The sequence below is a fragment of the Rhinatrema bivittatum genome, chromosome 3 (assembly GCF_901001135.1).
Source record: "Rhinatrema bivittatum chromosome 3, aRhiBiv1.1, whole genome shotgun sequence".
NCBI classification, from domain to species: Eukaryota; Metazoa; Chordata; class Amphibia; order Gymnophiona; family Rhinatrematidae; genus Rhinatrema; species Rhinatrema bivittatum.
In genome coordinates, this window is record NC_042617.1 from 216,900,366 (window position 1) to 216,923,247 (window position 22,882).

The 22,882-nt window shown below is 45.9% G+C and overlaps 1 protein-coding gene across 1 annotated transcript in view; it reads left to right on the forward strand.

Annotated features, from left to right (window-relative positions):
- The window catches only part of TRIM67 (tripartite motif containing 67), a 257,154-nt gene that overhangs the window by 109,686 nt on the left and 124,586 nt on the right, over nt 1-22,882 (forward strand). The window contains exons 5-6 of the mRNA XM_029594191.1: nt 16,095-16,254; nt 19,094-19,239. Of these exons, the coding sequence (XP_029450051.1) occupies nt 16,095-16,254; nt 19,094-19,239 (306 nt within the window). The remainder of the gene's footprint in view (nt 1-16,094; nt 16,255-19,093; nt 19,240-22,882) is intronic.

Here is a 22,882-nt window from a genome sequence, read left to right on the forward strand (position 1 = left end):
TTATCGAGAAGCCATCTCACCCAGTAAAAATGTTGCTAGCAGTAATTTGTTATGGGTTTGACAGTTTCTTGGTTTTGACTGTAAATATTACCACCCTTATCATAAGACTTAGTGGTTACTGCACAGAATGGCAGTTACTATCCTTGAGAGAAACATGGGGTATCCTGCACTGAGCAGCAGATACTACCAAAAGAAGCTTGCTGGGCAGACTGGATGGGCCATCGGGTCCTTTTCTACCGTCATTACTATGAAAATTTGCAGTCAGTTGGCAATCTTAGAGAGGGCATGTGGAAGTAATATATTAAAACAGGAGAACACAATTCCAGTGTTCAACCACTACAAAATGATTTTCAGATTATTCAAAATGCATGAGATAAATTTATAAATACTGGAAATATAAAAGTTTATATGAATATGATCACAGGGTTAATTCCTATGTGCATGTTATCTGCAAATGAATGATTTGCCAATGACTATCATTGAATATCAAGTATATGCATGAGTCTACCTGCAGTATGCTCTTACTTCTTGAAATGCCTCTAATTGAATTTCAGTGGCATAAAAAATACCTGGTTTTGTATGTTTTCTAAAAATAAATACTATAGCACAATTGGAATTAAAATTATCTAGCTCAAATATTCTGGCCTTGACCGTTTCATTCACATTATGGGCACTTAAATGATTTTGGAAAATGATGTGTTAGATACCAGAAAAATGCTTTTAGTCCTTGGGGATGGAGTATAAAACTAAGCTTTGTCATAGAAGAAATTCTCTGATCAAGGGATTACATATTCTTCTAAGATCTATTTATATGAGAAACACGCCATCTGTGAATTCTGGCACATATTAAGTTGAGACCCAGATTCCTTTCTGCCTAGCATTTTTTATCTAACCCAATGCAATAAATAACTGTCAGATTAAGCACAGCAGTGCAAATGTTACTGTACTGGCACTGAAAGACTATTTTTAATGTGGGGGTCTTCTATAATCAGCCTCCCATTCCATGACCAAACCATGTTCCAATCATTCTGTTCTGAATGTGCAGTTTACTGTGAAAGACAAATGGAAACAGCTATTAAAAACAAATTTGCTGCGAGACTGCAGAATGACATTGCAATTTTAATGTCCATTACATTATATACTGTTTTTTGCTGCGGATTCAGCCATCACAACATTTTTTATAGCATGAAATCTACAATTGCAGCATATGTTTTGTTGACCTTAGAGGTGCGCTTTTAATTGTTGCTCATTTTTTAATAGTTTGACAGTCATTTAGATAGCTTTGAATGACATTGTATTTATAATTTTTCTTTTCCGAAACAAGAAGCAAGTGAGCTAGCTGTGAACTGTGTCCGATTCCAACTCAGCTGGTTGCATCCCAGTTCATATTTTGACTTGTATGATCAAGTAAAGTAAACCATAAGTCCATTAGAATTTAGGTTTTTAGGGAAAAAATGATTCTGACATGTGAGTGAGTTTCTAGAACCCTAGAACTGGCAGGATCTTTTCCTCAGAGTGCAGGGATGGGATACTAAATCACAAGCCTTTTATAAACTGCATTTTGAAACCAACTTTCATTGTGAGAATCCTGGGCCTGGCAGCATGTTCACATATGTAACAATGGCCTTGGAAGCATCCATGCTCCTGCTACTGATCATTAGATTCTTAGCAGATAAGATAATGCTGAAATTTTCACTCTAGTTTTCAGCATTTTAAGGATACTAAGATGATAATAATTCCTATTGGATGTTAATATAACACCATCCCCGGATGTGGACTGCTACCCGATGAGGCCATACAAGTATTTGTTGTGTAAATTTGGGGCAGGGGTCTTCCCAGGCAAACTACACATGGTCTCTTTATTTCAGGGCCTGGATCCTTTGTCGAGTGTGTGTGTGTGTGTGGGTGGGGGGGGGGGGGGGGGGGTGAGATGACTCCCAAGGCCCCGAGTTTTAAAGGTGGCTTTGCGTCTTTGTCCCAGTGTTCGCTGGGTGTGCCAAATAAACAAATGGAGGCACCTTGCTAGTGTCCAAAAACAATTCTGTACTGATGGCAATGTATGAAAATGGCACAAATCTTGATCCACAGTGGCACAATGTATTGGTTTATTACAATGTCCTCCTTAATCTGTGCAGGAATGTCAAAGGCCAGCCAGGGGAATTCCTACCCTCCAGGGCACCAGATGGGAGTCTTCAAAGGTGTTAGGCTTTGCCTTTACTCACAATAAGTTGATCCAAACCTTTGCTCTAATTCAGTCCTTTGTTTTTTTCTTTGAATTTCTGATGGGAGGGATCCCCTGAAGCAGCTCTTTCTCAGGCCAAAGCAATATCGACACACGTTAAAGGGGCACTCATGCTTGAGCACCTACCCGCTTAACATGCACCGATCCCCTCTCTGGGGCACCCTATGCAAAATGCAAATGGGCTGCTGCGGTAAAAAAAAGGCATGAAGGAAAATTGTGCACCCCTAGGGCCTCCTTGGCAGCAGATGCCTGGGAAAGGTGGATGTCAGCCACTTAGGAAAATGAACGCTCAATTTTAGAACTCCCGTTTTCCTAACCTGTGCACAGCCAGAGGTTAGGAAAATGGGACGCTCACTAATTGAGTGTCCCTTTTTCTAATCTGACCACAGGCATCCTTTTTTTTTTTTTTGGGACATAATTTTGTAGTTCCTCCAACTTAATATTGCCATGATATTAAGTTGGAGGTAGTACAGAAAAGCAGTATTTTCTGTACAGTTTTTGAGCTCCTCCAAAATGAATGCCTGCTCTGGGCAGGTGTTAATTTTGGTGAATATAAATGTTCACCTCAGGCGCATGTTTATTTTTTTTTTGCATGGGGGGAATAGATAATAGCCTCATCAACATGCATTTGCATGTGATGAGCGCTATTACCTACGCGCATGATTGGACGCGCATTTTAGATGCCTAACCCCAGTTTTGCATCAGGGGTTATGGACACGCATTGAGCTGTGCACTACAGCCAGCACATAGTATAGCATCGGCTTGTTGGTGCTTCAGTCAGGCAGGAAGGGCAGTCAAAACTTCTCCTGGATGTTGAACTCATGGTTTTAAATAACTGAAAATAACACTGGGGTATCTCTTTACAGTAGGTCACCACCACTTCTGGAGCAGGTCTACCCTAATCTGCACAGCCCTGTTTCCCAGGGTTTCTCGTTCCCTGGGCCCAGGCAGTGTACAGGCTTCAGTAAGGCTCATACCACTCAAAAAGTTTAAATCTAAAAGAAATGTACCCAGAGGGAAAATCCTAACCAGTCAGGTTGTGAACTGGAATGGAAAGATCCCGCCTGACCCTGGTCAGGCCCACCAAAAAAGGCTTGCTTGGCTCCTCTGAAGACTAAGCTTCTCTCTATATACTCACTGATTGCTAACCAAAAGAACTGCCTCTGGAGCTGTTTCTGGGGAGCTGCAAGGTGCGAAGATCTTCACTAAGTTGGATCTCCGAGGGGCCTACAACTTGATCCGTATCAAACAAGGTGATGAATGGAAGACGGCCTTCAATACCCGAGACGGCTACTATGAGTATCTAGGGATGCCGTTCGGGCTCTGTAATGCTCCCGCGGTGTTCAGAACACCATGAATGAGATACTCTGCGACCTCCTGTATCAAAGCATTGTCGTATACTTGGACGACATCCTGATATTCTCAGACACCCTGGCCGCTCACCGTCAGCACGTCATCCAAGTACTGCAACGCCTCCGAGAACATCAGTTATACACAAAACTGGAAAAGTGCCTCTTTGAGAAGGAGTCCCTTCCCTTCCTGGGATACATCTTATCCAGTGAAGGGTCCCGTATGGACCCCCAGAAGTTGAAAGCCATTCGCGAATGGCCCCAGCCGTCCGGATTAAAGGCACTCCAGCGATTCTTGGGTTTCGCAAATTATTACCGGTCATTCATCCCACACTATGCGTCTATAGTGGCCCCAATGACCGCCCTGACCCGGAAGGGTGCAAAACCCAAGAAGTGGCCTCCGGGAGCGGAGACCACTTTTCATCACCTCAAGGAGGCATTCCTGCAGCAACCGTGCCTTCAGCACCCGGACCCGCAGCAGCCTTTCATCATTGAAGTAGACGCCTCCTCAGAAGGCATAGGCACCGTTCTGAGCCAGACTTCTGGAAGCCATAAACTACGCCCGTGTGCCTTCCTCTCTCGCCAGTTCTCCCCGGCAGAACGAAACTGCCATAGGTGACAAGGAGCTCTTAGCAATCAAGGTCACCCTTGAAGAATGGCGCCCATGGCTAGAGGGGGCACAGCACCAATTCACGGTCTACACAGACCATAAGAATCTCGAATACCTGCACCAAGCACAGCGGCTTAACCCGCGGCAGGCACGTTGGGCTCTGTTTTTTACCCATTTTAACTTTATTTATTTTATTTATATTTAAAAGATTTTATATACTGTCATTCGTGGTTACATCACAACGGTTCACAAGGTATTAACATCTAGAAACACATTTTCAATAATCACATAATAAAATACAATTGTAAAAACATTAAAAATTAATAAAAGAGAGAAAAATAACAGTAAGTATAAGCTCAAGCTCAAGATGTATTGGCTTGCTCAAAAAGCCACGTCTTTAGACCTTTCTTAAATTTCTTACAATCACTTTCGAGCCGTAGTTCAGTTGGCAAACTGTTCCATGTGTTTGGACCAGCTATAGAGATAACTCTTTCTCTTACTAAATGTAAATGTGCAGTATGTAGTGATGGGACTGAGAGGAGTCCTTTATTAGCTGATCTTAAGGAGCGGTGTGGTGTGTGCATGTGGATTGAGAAATTTAACCAATCTGTGTTATGACCATAGATTGATTTTTGAATAATGGAGCAAATTTTATATAGAATCCTTTGTGTGATAGGAAGCCAGTGTAATCTAATCAGAATCGGTGTAATATGTTCACGTTTGTTACTATTTGTAAGAACCCGTGCTGCCGCATTTTGCAATACCTGAAGAGGTCGAAGTGTTGCTTGTGGAAGTCCTAACAGCAGAGAATTGCAATAATCTAGAAATCAAAGCCTGTAAGATGGTTCAGAAATCATTAGAATCTAATAATGGTTTAAGACGTCTAAGAACTAAAAGTTTGTAATATCCATCTCTTATTTTCATAGAAATATGCTTTTTGAAATTCAATTCACAATCAATTGTAATTCTTAAATCCCTGACTGAATCAACTAAATCAATTCTTACGTTATTTGATAGTGAGAATATTTTTCTACTATCGGGTGTTGATTTTCTCTCAAGCAGGATGAGTTCAGTTTTATCCATATTAATGGCAAGCTTCATATGTGTCAATAACTATTTAATAGCAGTAAGATAGATCTTTATTTCTTTGAAGGATTGTTCAACAGTATCGGTTATGGGAACGAGAATTTGTATGTTGTCCGCATAGATGTAAAAATTCAAACTAAGGCCTGCTAAAAGATGACAAATGGGTAATAGATATATATTAAACAGGGTTGCTGATAAAGCCGATCCTTGTGGAACTCCAGTGTTAAGCTCGTATTTTTCAGAATTTGAGTTACCAATTTTAACCTGAAAAGACCTTTGATTAAGGAATGAAGATATCCAGTTAAGGGTGGTGTGTGCTAGACCAATTTCTTTTAGTCTACTTATAAGAATATCATAATTGACTGTATCAAATGCAGCTGATATATCAAGTAGAATTAGAAGAAATTTCTGACCTGCCTCGAATCCTTTTAGAACGGTATCTGTGAGTGATAATAATAATGTTTCTGTGTTGAAGTGTTGTCTGAAACCAAATTGATTAGGGAACAAAATACTATTTTCCTCTAGATGTTCAGATAATTGCTTGTGTATGACTTTTTCTAGTATTTTAGATAAAAATGAGAGATTTGAGATTGGTCTATAGTTAGATATTACTTCTGGGTCAAGGTTTGTTTTTTTTAAGATTGGTTTAATTATGGCAGATTTTAATATCTCAGGGATATATCCTTCCTTTAGTGACAGATTCACAATCTTCGCTATTGTTGGGGCAATAGTGGATGCTATTGGTTTCAGGGCAGAAGGTGGTATTGGATCTAAAGGGTGTATACTATAGCAGGGTTCAGTTTTTTTATCACACTTTCAATTTCGGCGGTGGAGGTTTCATCAAAGGTGGACCATTCTGATACATCTCTTTTTATCATTTTAATATCTTGGTTGTTAATACTGGGTATTGAGGCAACGATGTTCTCTACCTTTTTTTTTTTTTTAAAGAAGAGCACAAAATTATTACAATTAGATTCATTTGGAATGGTAAACTTTGTTCTTTGTTACAGATCGGCAGGGAAGAATATCAAGGCTGTCGCCCTTTCACGGGTATTTGATTTCATGGAGAGCTCCGATGAACCACAGTACATCATTGAGCCGTCTTGGATCCTCCTATCTGCTACCATGACCATCCCTCCCGGGAAAACTCTGGTTCCGCCACACTTGCGGAAACAGGTTCTGGCCTGGGCTCACGATTCCCGCTGTTCCGGTCACCCAGGACAGTCCCGCACGTTACAGACCCTGCGCCGGTATTATTGGTGGCCAAAGGTTAACAGAGATGTCTGGGCGTACGTGGAGTCCTGTCAGTCCTGTGCCCGCCACATAAGGATCTCTGGTTCGACTCCAGGCTTACTGCAGCCATTACCTGCGCCTTCTGAAACATGGACCCATGTGGCAACCGATTTCATGGTTGACCTGCCACTATCCAGTGGCAACATGGTAATATGGGTGGTCGTCGACCACTTTAGTAAAATGGCGCACTTCGTGCCATTCCCAGGGTTGCCGTCTGCTCCCCAGCTGGCCCAGCTGTTCGTTCAGCACATCTTTCGGCTGTATGGCCTACCTAGAAGCATCCTTTCCGATAGAGGGCCTCAATTTACTGCCAAGTTTTGGAGAGCCCTCTGCCAAAAGTTTGACGTTACCTTAGACTATACATCGGCATACCATCCCCAGTCTAATGGTCTTGCGGAGAGGACAAACCAGACGCTGAAACAATTCCTCAGACTCTACGTCAACGAAAAACAGGATGATTGGGCCAGCCTGCTGCCCTGCGCAGAGTTTGCGCTTAATTCTCACCTCTCCAAGGCTACCGGGTCCTCGCCATTTCAGATAGTATATGGGAAGCAGCCACAGCTGCCGCTGCCAGTTCCCATCTCAGTTACGTCCCCGGTAGCCCAACTCTCGGCAGACGAGTTACACAGTCTGTGGACCTCCACACGACGTTCACTAGTCCAAGCCAGTCAAGCCGCTAAAAAGTACGCAGATCAGCGAAGAAGGCCTTATCCTCCATTCAGGCCAGGCCAAAAGGTATGGCTAAGTACTCAGTTCATCCGCCTGAAACTGCCATTAACGCGACTGGCCCCACGTTTTATTGGACCTTTTCCTGTCATTCGTCAGGTTGGTGCCATTTCGTATCAGCTTCGTCTGCTGCCTTCCCTCAAGATACACAACATGTTCCATGTGTCCCTCTTGAAGCCCTTGGTGTTGTCATGGCCCTCTCCAGCATGCCTCCGATTCCCCAACCTGTTGCCTCCGAGGATGACCTTACATATCAAGTCCGCGAGGTCTTGGTCATAAGAAAGCATGGGAAGAAATGGGAGTACCTGCTAGCATGGGAGGGGTTCGGCCCTGAGGAAAACATCTGGGAGCCGTTGGCCAACATCCTGGACCGGGGCTTGCTTGAGCAATTTCACAGCTAAGCCCAGGCCTCCGGGGAGGTGCCCTAAAGAGGGGGGTACTGTTGTGTTCCACGCCCACGGCCATCCGCGGGCATGGCCCCCTACCTTGTCTGCTTGACCGGACCGCCGGAAGCATCGGGGCAGACTGCCCTGCATTCAGGCCCGGTGCCCCCACGTGTCGGCGCAGGCCTCTGGGCTAGCCGCTGGGTCTGGAGCCGTCCCTGCTCCTCCCTCGCGGCAGCTGCTGCTTTCCTCCGCGGTCCGGGACCCAAGATGGCCGCCGCCATCTTAGGCATGAGGCCACGGCTCCTCACCAGATTTAAGGGGACCTCGTCCCTTTAATTGCTCACAGCTGATTCCTATCCACAGGGCCAGAGGAAGTATAAAAGGAGACTTCCTCTGACCATTCCTTGACTTGGCAACTTCATTGTTCGTCAGGTCTGCTTGCTTCGGTGAGTTCCAGTGTCTTGATTCCTTGTTCCTGCTTCGTCTTGGTATTCCTAGTTCCTGACTTCAGATCAGCCAGCAGTGATTCCTGGTATTGACTTCGGACTGGCAAGCGTTGATTCTCTGGTGTGTGACTTAGGACTGGCAAGTGGTGATCCCTCGGCGTGTGACCTCAGACTGGTAAGCAGCAACCCTCTGGCACTTGACTTTGGACTTCTCCCTGACCATCGCCTCCAAGGGCCCACCTAAGTCCCAGCGGCCCGGGTCCCTATGGGCTCCTCCCGGGGGGGCCGCAGGCTTCCAGGGGTGAAGCTCCAGTCAGCCCTTGCACCGTACATCTGTTCCTTGACCTCTCAAAGGTCCACCTAAGTCCCAGCGGTCCGGGTCCCTACGGGCTCCTCCTGGGGGGACCGCGGACTTCCAGTGGCGAAGACACACCTCCGTTCCTTGACGTCACGACTCTTCGCCTGCCTTCACAGTTGCGTCTGTCTACAGTGCCGAGGGTCAGCTGGTCACATCTTCTGTTCCTGCCTCGCCACCTGAAGGGAGAACCTACGGATTTTCTTCCGAGATATACCATCCTCCCGTTGGCCCAAGGGTCCACAAGCCTGAGCATAACAAGTGTTATGTTGGCCACCCTCCAGTCTTCAGGTACTGTAGCTGATGCTAATGATAGTTTACAAATCACCAATAGTAGGCCTGCAATTTCATTTTTCAGTTCTTTCAGCACTCTGGGATGTATACCATCTGGTCTAGGTGATTTGCTACTCTATAATTTGTCAATTTGCCCTAATACATTTCCAGGTTCACTGAGATTTGTTTCAGTTCCTCTGAGTCATCACCTTTAAATACTACTTTTGGCATGGGTATCTACATTTTTGTCAATAAAGACTGAAGCAAATAATTCATTTAATCTTTCTGCTTTGGCCTTTCTTCCCTTAGTGCCCCTTTTATCCTTTGATCATCTAATGGTCCTATTGATCCTCTTGCAGGCTTTTTGCTTCAAATGTACCTGAAAAGGGGGTCACGTGGCATGCCTGCATGCCTGGGACACCGGGGGTCAGGAGGAAGGTCTGAGCAGGGCCTGACAGTGTGCCGGTCTGCACACGGCATTGGTGTAGTGGCCCGGGAGAGAGGCAGCGGTGGAGCACATCAGCCGTGGTTCCAGGCCACGTCAAGACTTCCGGGGCCAAGGAGGCAGAGCCAGCCGTGTGAGTAGGAGAGGGAGCCCGGTTGTGGATGTCCACAGCCGGTTCCTGTAGCAGTACCCTCTCCTCTAAGCCCCCTCCCAGGGGGTCTGGGTTTCTTGGGGTGATCCTTGTGGAATTGACTGATCAAGTTCTTGTCAAGGATGTTGGTGGAGGGCTTCCAGGAGTTCTCTTCTGGGCCAAAACCCTCCCAGGAGAGCAGATACTCCCACTTTCTGCCCTTGTTTTGCACATTGAGGATCTCCCAGACTTGATAGGTGGTCTCCTCTTCTGCTGAGACTTGCGGAGCCTCAGGTGTTTTCCTGGAGGGCCAGGTCAGTACCAGGTGCTTCTGCAGGGAGGTGTGGAAGGCATTGTGGATTTTGAGGGAGGATGGTAGACGGAGTTGGTAGGTCACTGATTCCAGTTGCCAGAGAATGGGGAATGGCCCAATATAGCAGGGCGCAAGGTGCATAGATGGAACCCTCAGCCAGATAAAGCAAGTGCTGAGCCAGACCTTCTGTCCAGGTGGGTGGTGATCAGCAAACCTTTTGGCTGAGTTCCCCGCCTTTAAAAGCATCTTGCGTACTTGAGACCAAAGGCCCTCAAACTCTCGGCTGTCATCTGAGTGGCGGGAGAAGGAACAAAGAGAGGCAGAGGTAACGGGGGAAGTGGTTGCTTGCCATAGACAATTTGGAACGGGAAGGCTCCTGTGGCCATGCAGGGGTGAGAGTTGTGAGAGAACTTGGCCCACAGGAGAAAATCAGCCCAGTCGTCTTGGTGAGCATTGATATACATCCGAAGGTCCATTCCGCTTGGCCATTTGCTTGCGGCTGGTATGCTGAGGTAAAGTCCAGGGTAACGTGGAACTTTTTACAAAGACTTTGCCAGTATTTGGCAGTAAATTGAGGACCACAATACAAAGTGATGTGCCGCGGAAGTCCGTGAAGTCGAAAGATGTGCTGTGTGAATAGCTGTGCTAATAGCTGTGCTAGTCGGGGAGCCGATGGAAGGCTGGGTAGTGTGACAAAGTGGGCCATTTTTGAAAAGCGATCGATGGTGACCCAAATGACTGTGTTTCCTCCGGAGAGCGGTAGGTCCACAAGGAAATCAATTGAGAGATGTGTCCAGGGTTTGCTGGGAGGTGGAAGAGGTTGCAGCAGGCCCCAAGGTTTGCCCGTAGGCAACTTTTGCTGGGTGCAAGTTGGGCAGGAGGCTACATATGCATTGACACCTTGGCGCATACTGGGCCATCAATAGAACTGCTGCAATCGAGCCAGGGTCCTTGCTTGCCTCTGGTGTCCGGCAGAAAGGGAGTCGTGCCCTCATGTCAGAACTCGATCTCGGAGTCTGCATGGTACTACCATCTTACCTGGTGGAACTGTTTGTTTTGCCGCAATAATAACCCATGCAGGGTCAATTATGTGTCTCACTGGTTCAGGCTGCTCTTTAGATGAAAATGAATGAGAGAGGGCATCTGCACACTGGTTTTTGGACGGTAGCATAGCTCAAAATCGAAGCATGTGAAAAAGAGGGCCCAGTGGGCCTGGCGGGGGTTGAGGCATTGAGCTTGCTGCAGATGCTCCAAGTTCTTATGGTCTATGTAGACCATTATGCGGTGGCGCCATTCTTCAAATGCCACTGGCGCCATTCTTCAAATGCCAGTTTTCGGCCAGGAGTTCTTGGTCGCCAATGGTATAATTCCGCTGGGCTAGAGTGAATTTCCTAGAGAAGAATGTACATTGATGTAAGGATCCAGCTGGATCAAGTTGGCTAGGGACCGCTCCGACTCCTTCAGAGGAGGCGTCCACTTCTACAATGAAGGGGAGCCGAGGGTCCGGGTGGCAAAGACAGGGACAGTGTAGGAAGGCACGTTTCAGGGCTGGAAGGCATCCTCAGACTCAGTCGGCCAATTGTACACGGGAGCCACCTTACATGTCAAGGCGGTCAAAGGGACAGCCAGTCCGGAGTAATTCTGATGAAGCTCCGATAGTAATTGGCAAACCCCAAGAACTGTTGGAGACCGTGTAACCCTGTTGGTCGTTTTCAGTTCAGGATACTCTTACATTTGGTGGATTCCATACTAAAGCCACGATTGGACACTATGTACCCCAGAAAGGGCAGAGAAGCCTTCTCAAAAAGGCATTTTTCCAGTTTGGCATACAGGTTGTTCTCTCTGGGGAGTTGCAATACTCGGCAGACATCTTGGCAATGAGTTTGCAGGTTCTTCGAGTAGATCAGGATGTCATCTAGGTATATGACTACACAGATGTATAGAAGGTCATGAAGAATCTCGTTCATTAGGTTCTGGAGACGGCTGGTGTATTACAGTGGCCAAATGGCATGACTAGATATTCATAATGGCCATCCCTGGTGTTGAACACCGTCTTCCATTCGTCGCCTTCCTTGATTCTGACGAGATTATATGCTCCTCGAAGGTCCAACATAGAGAATACCTGGGTCCCCTGTAACCGGTCGAATAGCTCAGTTATCAGAGGCAGTGAGTACCGATCCTTCACTGTAATGGCATTTAGGCCCTGGTAGTCAATACATGGCCGGAGAGAGCCGTCCTTCTTCCCCACGAAAAAGCCGCCCCTGCTGGAGAGTTGGAACAGCGGATGAAGCCCTTCTGTAGGTTCTCCCGGATATAGTCAGACACAGCTTGAGTTTCAGGTGCGGACAGAGGGTACACCCTCCCACGCAGAGAGGTAGAGCCCGGAGACAAGTTAATCACACAGTCAAACTACCAGTGAGGAGGCAAAGTATTGGCCGCCTTCTTTGAAAATACATCGGAGTATTGGGCGTATTGCGGAGGAAGTCCCTCGGGAGCCTCAGAGCCGTTGCTGGTGGGGTATCTGTGGTGGCTAGGATGCATTTCTGGTGATAGGAGGGGCACCAGTGGTCGAGTTGCAAGGATGTCCATTTAAAGTGCGGGCTATGTTGCTGCAGCCAAGGGATACCCAGGACCGCTGGGTGAATGGCCTTTTGAATGATGTAGAAGAAGATTCGTTCTTGATGGCCAGGTTCAGTGTGACATTCCAAGGGAACAGTCATGTGTGTGATCCTCCCTGGCAGAGGATTCCCGTGGATCGAGGAAAGTACAAGCGGGTCTGGACAAGGCTGAGTAGGAATTGACAGCTGGTCCACGATCTCTTACATGAGGAAATTTCCGCCGGCCCCCGAATCTACCAGCGCTAACATCAGGAAGTCACAGCCTCATATGCCTAGAGTCACTGGCAAGGTCAGTGGAGGGACTGGTGAAGTCAGACCTAGGGTCACTCCCCCGGTGAACCCTAGGCCCTAGAGTTTGATGGCTGCACAGGGCACTGGGCCAGGAGGTGCCCATAAGTCCCGCAATATAGACAGAGACCGGACCGCTGAGGTCTTTGGCATTCTTCAGGAGATAGTGGCCCTTGGCCCAACTGCATGGGCTCCTCAGTCGGAACTTCCACTGGAGACTGCGGGCAAGAGCCAGGCGAGGAAGGGCACGGCCGACTGGGCCCGTTGGAGCGTAGTTTGGTGGCAGCTATTTTGAGGGACCTTTCCTGGAGGTGGCGGTCGATCCTGCTTGCTAAATCTATCAGTGCGTCCAGGGACGCCGAAAATTGCGGGCCGCCAGCTCATGCCAAAAAGATGGCATGAAGGCATAGTTCCTCCCAATGGAGCTCTGTGGAAAGTGTGTGGAATTCCAGGGTGTAGTCCATTAAAGAGCGTCCACCCTGCGGGATATGTAGAAGCTCCATACTGACTTGAGTATGCCTACCAGGGGTCTCGAAGACAGACCGGAAGCATTCCAGGAACCCTGGGAGGTCCAGTAGAAATGGGTCCGAGCGCTTCCATAGGGGTGATACCCAGACCAGGGCCTTTCCCTCGAGTAATGACAGGATATAGGTTGTCATGGTCAGATCATCAGGGAAGAGGGCAGATTGCAGGCAGAAGTGCATGTTACATTGGTTGAGAAACCCATGACACTGCTGCGGGTCGCCCACATAGTGGGGTGGCGCCGATAGAGGAATTACCGGGCGAAGAACCGGGACCACCGCCACGGAGCCAGGTGCAGGAGGAACGTGGGCGGAGGTGGAGGCCACCGAATCCAACCGGGCATTGAGGCGCTCCATCAACGCTGCTAAGGATTCCAGGACCTTCTGCTGCAAAGGGTTTTTTGTGCGAGTCCCAGGATTGCTTGTAGTGCGGAAGCCTCTGCCAGAACCATGGCCTTGGCTAGCTGTTACGGGAATAGATACTTGGACCAATGGGGGTGCAACCACCAGTGGGGAGCAACCCCACAGATGCCCACCATCGGGAGGCGAGGCTAGAGAGATCTGAGACCTCGCTGGGGCTTCACCAATACCAGCCCTCATTCCTCTCAGGTTGAGCCCTTGGATACCGGGGCCGGCTGGACTTACGTGAGGTCTCAGGCAGGTGGCAAATCTTGTGGTCAGGAAGTAACAAAATGATGGATGCCACGAGAAGTCTCTCTCAAATTTTTATTGATGGAGACGTAAAGTATCTTATGCAAGTGCCCGACTCTGGCCGAGTTTCGCCACCAATGGTGGCTGCCTCAGGGGCTACAAACAAACATGTAAAAAAGTTTATAACATAAATATGTAACAAACATAAATATTTAAAAAACATAAAATTATTAAAATACAAATAAAAATTAATAAAAATAAAATTACTAAAATCTCCTCATAAAATGCATATAAATGAAAGAAGTGACAGGAAACATAAAATTATAGATTGAACCAATAAACAACATCAATATGGACAGGACTATCCGCATAATTTAGTAGGTAATACCTTATATATCAGAGAATCATTGGGATGATGGTCAAAGAGAATTCCAACGTGCACATATGTCTAAAAAATATATCAAAATTGGTCACAATGAATTGTACCTTTGTAATAACATTCAAGATGATGCTTAACATCAAATAAAATAGAACCCCCATAATTATAATCAAAGTAAAATAAAAGAAAAAAGGGAAAACTAAAATAAAATGATATAAATATTCTATGAATTATAAAAAATTGTGTCAATAAATAAATATATAAAACATGTGTGTAAATATATGTGTATTACTGAAAAAGTGAAACAATCTGAATTAAACTATCTTCTCCACAACCACTCAAATCAATTCTAAAAATTGATTATTATCTAACCTATATTTCATCCAAAAAAGCTCAATTTTGTAACAACTCACTGTTGATGGAATATGATTCGTTTGAAAGTGTCCTTTCTAGAATGAGTTTTCCACTCACACAATTTCATATTATTGTGTAACATTAATATTGTTTGAATCTCGGTGCCAGTTATTAGTTCGATACAGTAATCTATTTTGGATGAAATATAGGTTAGATAATAATCAATTTTTAGAAATGATTTGAGTGGTTGTGGAGAAGATAGTTTAATTCAGATTGTTTCACTTTTTCAGTAATGTTATTACAAAGGGGTCACATGGCACACATGCGTGCCTGGGAGACCGGGGGTCAGGAGGAAGGCCTGAGCAGGGCCCAACAGTGTGCCAGTCTGCATGTGGCGTCAGCGTGGCAGCCCGGGAGAGAGGCATCGGCGGAGCACGTCAGCCGCGGTTCCTGGCCACGGCAAGACTTCCAGGGCCAAGGAGGCAGAGCCGGCCATGCAGGTAGGAGAGGGAGGCCAGTTGCAGGTCTCCACGGCCAGCTCCTGTAACATCCAAGAGGGTATTTTTCAACAGCATCCATGCCTGTTGTAAACTCTTAACATTTTCAGTTTTAGCTTTCAGTTTTTTCCTAACCAATTTCCTCATTTTATCATAATCTCCCTTTTGAAAGTTAAATGCTATCACTGTAGATTTCTTTAGTGTTCGCCTTCCAGTTATCAAGTCAAATTGGATCATGTTATGATCACTATTGCATATATATATATTTTTCCTTTTACAGATCTCTGCTTAACCGGATATTTTTGAAGCTATCGATATATCCAGCTAACCTAGCTGGATATACCCGATATTCAGCTAGGTTAGCCAGATATCTCAGCCCCTCCCTGGAACGACCCCCCCCCCCCACCCCCAAATTCTCCTTTTTTTATCCTTGTAAATTAAAGTTATCCAGCTATAATGTACAGATGGATTAGTGGCTGAATATGCCACATTTGCCATTTTGTTGGATAAATTGTGAGTTATTCATCTAAATGGCTTTTTAATATTGACCTCATTGTTCTTTAGTGGTACTGAATAAAGGAAAATCTCTGGGACATAGCATTATTTTTGTTTATTCATTTTATTAACCACCATTCTAAAACAATTTAATCATACTTTACAAATCCTTACAAACTGGAATTTGCACATTTGAAAATTCTTCAGGGTGAGTGTGTTAACTCAGGCACCTTTATTGTTCAAGTGTTCTGCTTCTGAACGTGGGATATGACTTTTAACAAGGCCCCTATGCTTTCAATAACCCTTTTGGAATCTTTGGGATGGAACCTGTGTCTTAAGGCCATGTTGGTGATTTAGCACTGTGAGCCGGATATTTGTCATCTTTAATTAATAGTGTGGAAACGTGTATATGAGTTCACACTAAGTACCCTCTGGATGCATATTCACAAATACAACATAGATGTTTCAGAGGAGAAAATGATGGCCTTAGACTGCCAGTGAACATACAATTTGAAATCTATGCCTGCATTTGTTAGTTGTTGATTATAACACAGTCAGCTGGGACATCTGAAAAATAAGTAAGCATTCATTTTTTTCATTTGCATAGTTTAATGTTATGCTTTATATTTCCTTTAAGATTTCAGATGCTTTAATCAAACGTGTCCAGGGGTCTCAGGAGCAGTGGGTTAAAGGAGCCCTGGAGCCAAAAGTATCCTCAGAATTTGACTTGACTTTGGACAGCGAGCCTTTACTACAGTCAATCCATCAACTGGATTTTATTCAGATGAAATGTAAGGGTGAGCTTTTTTTAGCCTTCATATAAAATGAGCTAGAAATCTGATTCTCAGAATGCCAATGGTGGGACTTTCCAAAAGAACAGAAACTCCTAGAACTCAAACAGCAACAACTCTGTATGAAAAGGTAACACTGCAAACCTTTCCACTTGGCATTGAAACACTAATGAACCTTCTTGTGGGAAACAGAACAAGCTGAACTACTTCAGATCCCTAAACAGACAATAGTTTATAATCTAGCAGAATACTTTACTTCAGATGCAGAACACAGACACCCACCAAATACATACTAAAGGATCACAAATTAGAAATAGAAATATGCAGACAAAACAGAATTCTTTGTTCTAAGAAACCCCATGCTGGGTCAGACCAAGGTCCTTCAAGCCCAGTATCCTGTCTCCAACAATCCAAATACCTGGCAGATCCCACTCACTCCCAGGGATAGCAATAGCTCTCTTTAGTCTACCTGGCTAATAAAGTATTATGGACTTTTCCTCCAGGAACTTGTCCAAACCTCTTTTAAACCCTACTATGCTAGTCACCTTGACAAAGACCTCTGATTACAGATTCCAAAGTCTGATTGTACTCTGAATGAAAAAGTTCTATCTTTGCTTATACTATTTGTTTTAAATCTTCTGGTTGTTAGTTTCATAGAGTATCCGCTTGTTTTATTTCAAAGGATAAATAACCATCTTTTATTTACCCATTCCACCCCATTCATGATTTTATAAACTTAAGACTATACAAACTGCTATTTTGGGTCAAACCTAGGTCCATTGAGCCCAGCATTCTGTCTCCTACAGTGGCCATTCCGGATCACAAGTACCTGTCAGATTCCAAATGGTTGATCTATTTCTTTTATTTCACTTCCAGAGATAAGCATGGATTTCCCACATCTACCTGGCTAATAACTGATTATGGACTCTTCCTTAAGGAACTTGTCCACTCCTCTTTTGAACCCCTCTATATTACTTGTATTGACCATGTCTTCCAGCAACAGTTTCTATAGCTTGATTGTGCACCAAGTGAAAAAATACTTTCTATGATTTTTTAAAAATTTGCCTGTTGCTAGTTTCCTGTTCTGCTATCCACTCCAGCTTCACCCTCCCCTCCTATTCCTGTTCCCTGTAGATAGGAGGGGAGGGGGAACAAGAGAAGAGGAGGGGCTGGATTAGGGAGCAGAGCGCTGTTCTTTACTGTTGTGTCTGTGGATGCTTGGGCCAAGGCAAGATTGACTCTACCTGCAGGAAGGAGCCCTGCAGGTTCTCACAGTTGGCAGGCAGACCCAGGCGAAGCAGAGACTGATCAGGACCTTCACCTATACCAGACCACGTTCCCTTTGGGTTGAGCCTTTGGGTGACAGGGCCAGCAGGACTTAGGTGGAGTCTCTGCTTATGTCAGAAGAAAAGGTCTAATGACAGCTAGGGTTGTAGGCAGGCAGCAGCCAGGCTTATCTGGAGTTAAGGCAGAGATTGGAGGCAGGCAGCAGTCAGGCATTTCTGAAGTCCAGGCAGTAGTCAGGCATATCCAAATTCCAGGCAGAGGTCAGAGGCAGACGGCAGACATGCATATCTGAAGTCCAGGCAGAGTTTAACCCAGGTATCCCTCCAAAGGAGAGGAAGAGGGATGGCTAGGCTGAGGCTGGTGGGCAAGGGCTGGAATGAAGACTGAAGACAAGCTGGAATTAAGGCAGGAACGCTGGTATGTAACACACACTACTAAACCATAGCTGGACCTGTTGCTGAGGCAGAGTACATCAGGAGAGCTGCCCTTATATAAGGTAAAAAGAATGATGTCATCAGTAGGGGGTCACAGGGACTTTTCCGCCATGGCCCCTTTAAGAGTCCCGATGTTTGAGCTAGCAGTGTTTAGTGGTGTTCTGCTGCGAGGGGGATCAGAGGCTTCCTGCCTCGTTGGGGACAGCAGCAGTCGACCAGAACTTGCCAGCCTCGAAGGTAAGATTGATGGGTAACAGGTACAGCCCATGTGAAGTACATTGTTAGTAGGATTAGAACTGATGATCACTGTTAGATCAACCAAGAAAACGCATGAATATGTAACAGATTATATAGTAACTAGTGCAATAATAGGAGGCCCGGGACATGTAATAGGTTCCCCATATCAAGGTGTTTACACCAGCCTTGCAAAAAGCCCACAGGGGAGAACAGCTCTGATCTGACCAGCCAATCATATATATGTCGCAAGAGACATGCTATGTTATAAAATTGTAGGTGGGAGCAGCTTAACCCATCCTTCTCTTAGGGCAGTTGCAATTTTGTGAACGCTAGTCTAGCCCGTTTGTTACGCCAAATAAAGCCACGCAAGGCTTTGTCTAAGTCTACCAGATGTTTACGCTAGATCCAGACTGGCAGCATCTGTAAAATATACAGCCATCTTGGTAGCTCTGTCATTTTAAACAACTGTATACGTCTGCTAATGGATAAAGGGAGGGTCACCCAGTTTCCTAGTCTTTGCATTATTTGACTATCCTGAAAACCAGATGAGTTTGTGTTATGTGTGGACCAGAGCATGGCATTTTTTTTATTTAGAAATCCAGAGGAAGAATGATTGATAACAAATTAACAGATGTCTGTATATTGTAATTCTTTTGAAAATTCAATTTTTTAGTTAGTCCTGTACTTTAGGGAAACATTCCCTAGTGAAAACTAACAAATGGGTCACAAACCAAAAAAAAAAATTGGTAAATATTAGGAGGTACAAAATTTCCTTTTTAAAATATTCAGATTGCACTCCATTGATCAATGTGTCCTTACAATGACAGTAGCACTGTTCAGTAAGCGAGGAGCAAGTTAAACTAACCTGAGCTCACTTCATATTGCAGTGCCCCCCATCCCACTGTTGCAGCTGGAGAAGTGCTGCACTCGCAACAACAGTGTGACCCTGGCTTGGAGGATGCCACCTTTCAGCCACAATCCAGTGGAAGGTTACATTCTGGAGCTAGATGATGGGAATGGTGGACAGTTCAGAGTAAGAGCTTCACTGATGTCATTCCTAGTTTTTAGGTTTAAATGTGTTATTATTTGAAGGTATTATTTTGACTGTGCTACAGCAGCAATGTGATGCAGATGAATTTTCAAACCATCTCCTCCCGCTTCCAGACAAAAATTGCCTACTCATCAGACTGATCAGCTCTTCTTGAAACAAATAATGTAATTACTGCCTGTATTGTGCAAGTCATTGTGCAGTTCATAAGTAGGAAAAGATAGTAAATAGGCCTTCGTGGAGAGATAACCTCCCACTGTTATCGCCCGCTAGCTGATTCAGATCTACCAGCTATCCTCAGCTACTCCAGTATTTCCCTTTAGCATGGCATTCCCCTAAGTTCATTTTGAGGTTTCATCCTATATAGCCCTAGGTTTATTTTATACCTTTGTATTATTTTGAGGTCTCATCCTTTATAGCCCAATGTTTATATTATACCTCAGTATACTTCTATTGTACCAAATGTTCTTTGTTGCCTTTTTTTGTGTTTTTGTTCATTATACCTCATGTTCTTTGTACCCGCCTCACGGCGATTGTTCAGTTTATATGTAAACCGATGTGATATGTATCATATACAGGAACATCGGTATATAAAAATTAAAAATAAATAAATAGTTTTTAATTCCTTTCTCCTGTACAAAGTTAAAACCTATTTAGACTAATTAGCAGAGGTCAACAGAAACTCAAAGATAAAAGAGAACAATGTATCAAAACAAATGATTTTAAAACAAACTGGTTATATGGTAAAATGTCTCTTTTTTAAATTTATTACTAGACTGGATTATATATATATTTCATTACAGCAATACCTACTTCAGTTCTTTGACAAATGGCTTTGCTATTTTAATAAGGCTCTCCTGTTTTCTGTTTCATATGTTCATTTTAGTGACATCTTTCTTTATTTTCACTTTCATCTCCTCTTCGGCCGTCTAGGCCCGACCTGGCTCCTGCTGTGGCGTTCCCTCCTCGAGGGAGACTCCACTGATCCTCGGTGTCTGACTCCACCCCCTAGGCGCGCGCGCAGGGGCTACAGGGTTTAAAGGGGCCAGTACGGGAAAACAGAGCACAGCCCTAGGGATGATGTCAGATGCTGCAGGGTCATTTAAACCCTGCAGCTGGCTCTAAGCTTTGCCTTGCAACCAGGTTCCCTCTGTTTAGAGCTCCTAGTTGCTGCTTCGGATCCCTGATCTGCTCTTCGACTTCTGACTCCTGGTTTTCAACTCCGGCTTCCATCCCTGGACCTCCGATTCTGCTTCTGTCCTTGGCTTGGTCTTCGGCTTCTGACTCCTGGCTTCCGACCTTGGCTCGTCCACTGACTTCTGGCTTCAGCGTCCATCCCTGGCTGGACTCTGGCTTCTCTTCACCCACCAGGGGGCCTCGCCTAAGTCCCAGAGGCTCGGGTCCTCACGGGCTCCTCCCAGGGGGACCGCGGGCTTCCAAGGGTGAAGTCTTCATCGACCTCCTGGTGTCGGCTGCTTCCCTGGTCTATCACTTTTGGTCCTCGGACGCAGAGGATCTCGCCTAAGTCCCAACAGACTGGGTCCTCACGGGCTTCTCCCGGGGGGACCACGAGCTTCCAAGGGTGAAGCCTCCCAGGGCAATCTCCTCAGCGCTACCTCCCGGCTGCGACATCCACCGTGGGTTCCCACAGTGCATCACCATCCATCTCAGCCAACTCAAGGGTCTATTCACCTAACAGATTGCAAGGCCATGGACCCGGCGGATGCCACGGGCTTGAAAGCCATTCCGGGTATTGCACAGAGGTTGCAACAAAAGCAAATCTGCAATGACTCCCTGATGACGACCATGCAGAGATTAGCTGATCGGATTGATGGAGCTGCCGCACTCAGCCCCCCGGTACCAGTTGCCATGGCCGATATCGGACCGGCCATGCCCACACAATTACCAGCACCCTCACAGTATTCTGGGGATGCAAAGCTATGCCGAGGATTTCTTAATCAATGTTTCATTCGGTTCAACCTACTGCCAGCCCAATTTCCCACGGATTGGATCAAGACTAGCTATATTATTTCATTGTTGGATGGGAAACCCCTGACATGGGTGCGTCAGGACTCCCACCTGGCTAATCTGGGGCAATTTGTCGCCACCTTCTGACAGATCTTTGATGTGCCCTCCCGCAGGCCTACAGCTGCCTCAGAATTACTTCAGCTATGTCAGGGTAACCGTCCCCTTTCCGAGTATGCAGTGGAATTCCAGACACTTGCAGCCAAGCTGAACTGGGGGAATGACAGCCTTCACGGCTTATTCCTGGAGGGTCTTTCCTCAAGACTCCAAGATGAGCTGGCGGCCAGGGATCTTCCAGATGACCTGAATGGTCTCATTGATTTGGCGGGTCACGTGGATCGCCATATCCAATGCCGGTTCCGGGAGGGGAGGTCCACTCGGAGACCCGGGAACTCTGAAACCACACCTTCCCGACCAGTGCCCTCCTCTTCTGCCACTCCAGGGAATCAAGATGCAGAACCCATGCAGTTGGGTCGGGGCCCAATTTCTCAAGAGGAGAGAAGAAGACGTCATGTCCAGGGTCTGTGCCTATATTGTGGAGGCAAGGGTCACTTCCTTGCTCGGTGTGGAGAGCGGCCGGGAAACGCCCGGACCTAGGGATAGTCAGAGAGCTAACCCTAGGTAACACCACTTCTGCCTTCCCATGTACTGTTCTGGCGACTATACTCCTTCCCGAAGGGAACTTCGATACACTAGGCCTGATTGACTCCGGAGCCGGGGGGAACTTTATCCTCTGGGATTTAGTCTAACAACTTCAGATCGGGGTCCAACCTCAAACACCTCCCATCCGAGTGTCTTCCATTCATAGGACCCCCTTCCAGGGACCATTTCTACCTGTACCAAGCCCCTCACACTATGCACGGGTCTCCTGCATGTAGAGAAAATTTCGTTCCTCATCTTGGAAAAGTCCATGCACCCAGACATCTTGGGGCTACCCTGGCTTCGGAAGCATTCCCCAGTAATCCGTTGGGATACTCTCCAGGTTGTGTCCTGGGTTTCGTCTTGCTTTGACACCTGTTTGACCACTGTTCCTTGACCTTCGGTACCTCTCCTGACCACCCCTCTTGGTGCTGCCACTACAATATTGTTCATGAAGTTGGATCTCTGTGGGGCGTAAAACCTGGTGAGGATACGACCAGGTGACGAGTGGAAGACCGTGTTCAACACAAGGGATGGCCACTACGAAGACCTGGTCATACCCTTGGGCCTCTGCAATGCTCCTGTGGTTTTCCAGAATCTCATGAACGAGGTATGGAGGGATGTTACATACTTCGGTCATCGTTTACTGGACAACATGCTGATATACTCGAAGGACCTGGATTCACACTGCAGAGATGTCTGCAGAGTGTTTCAGAAACTTCGGGATAACCGGCTCTTTGCCAAGATGGAGAAGTGTCAATTTGAGCAAGAGTCCCTACCCTTTCTCATGTATATTGTAGAGATGTGAATCGTGTCCTCGATCGTCTTAACGATCGATTTCGGCTGGGAGGGGGAGGGAATCGTATTGTTGCCGTTTGGGGGGGTAAAATATCGTGAAAAATCGTGAAAAATCGAAAAAACGTAAAATCGCAAAACCGGCACATTAAAACCCCCTAAAACCCAC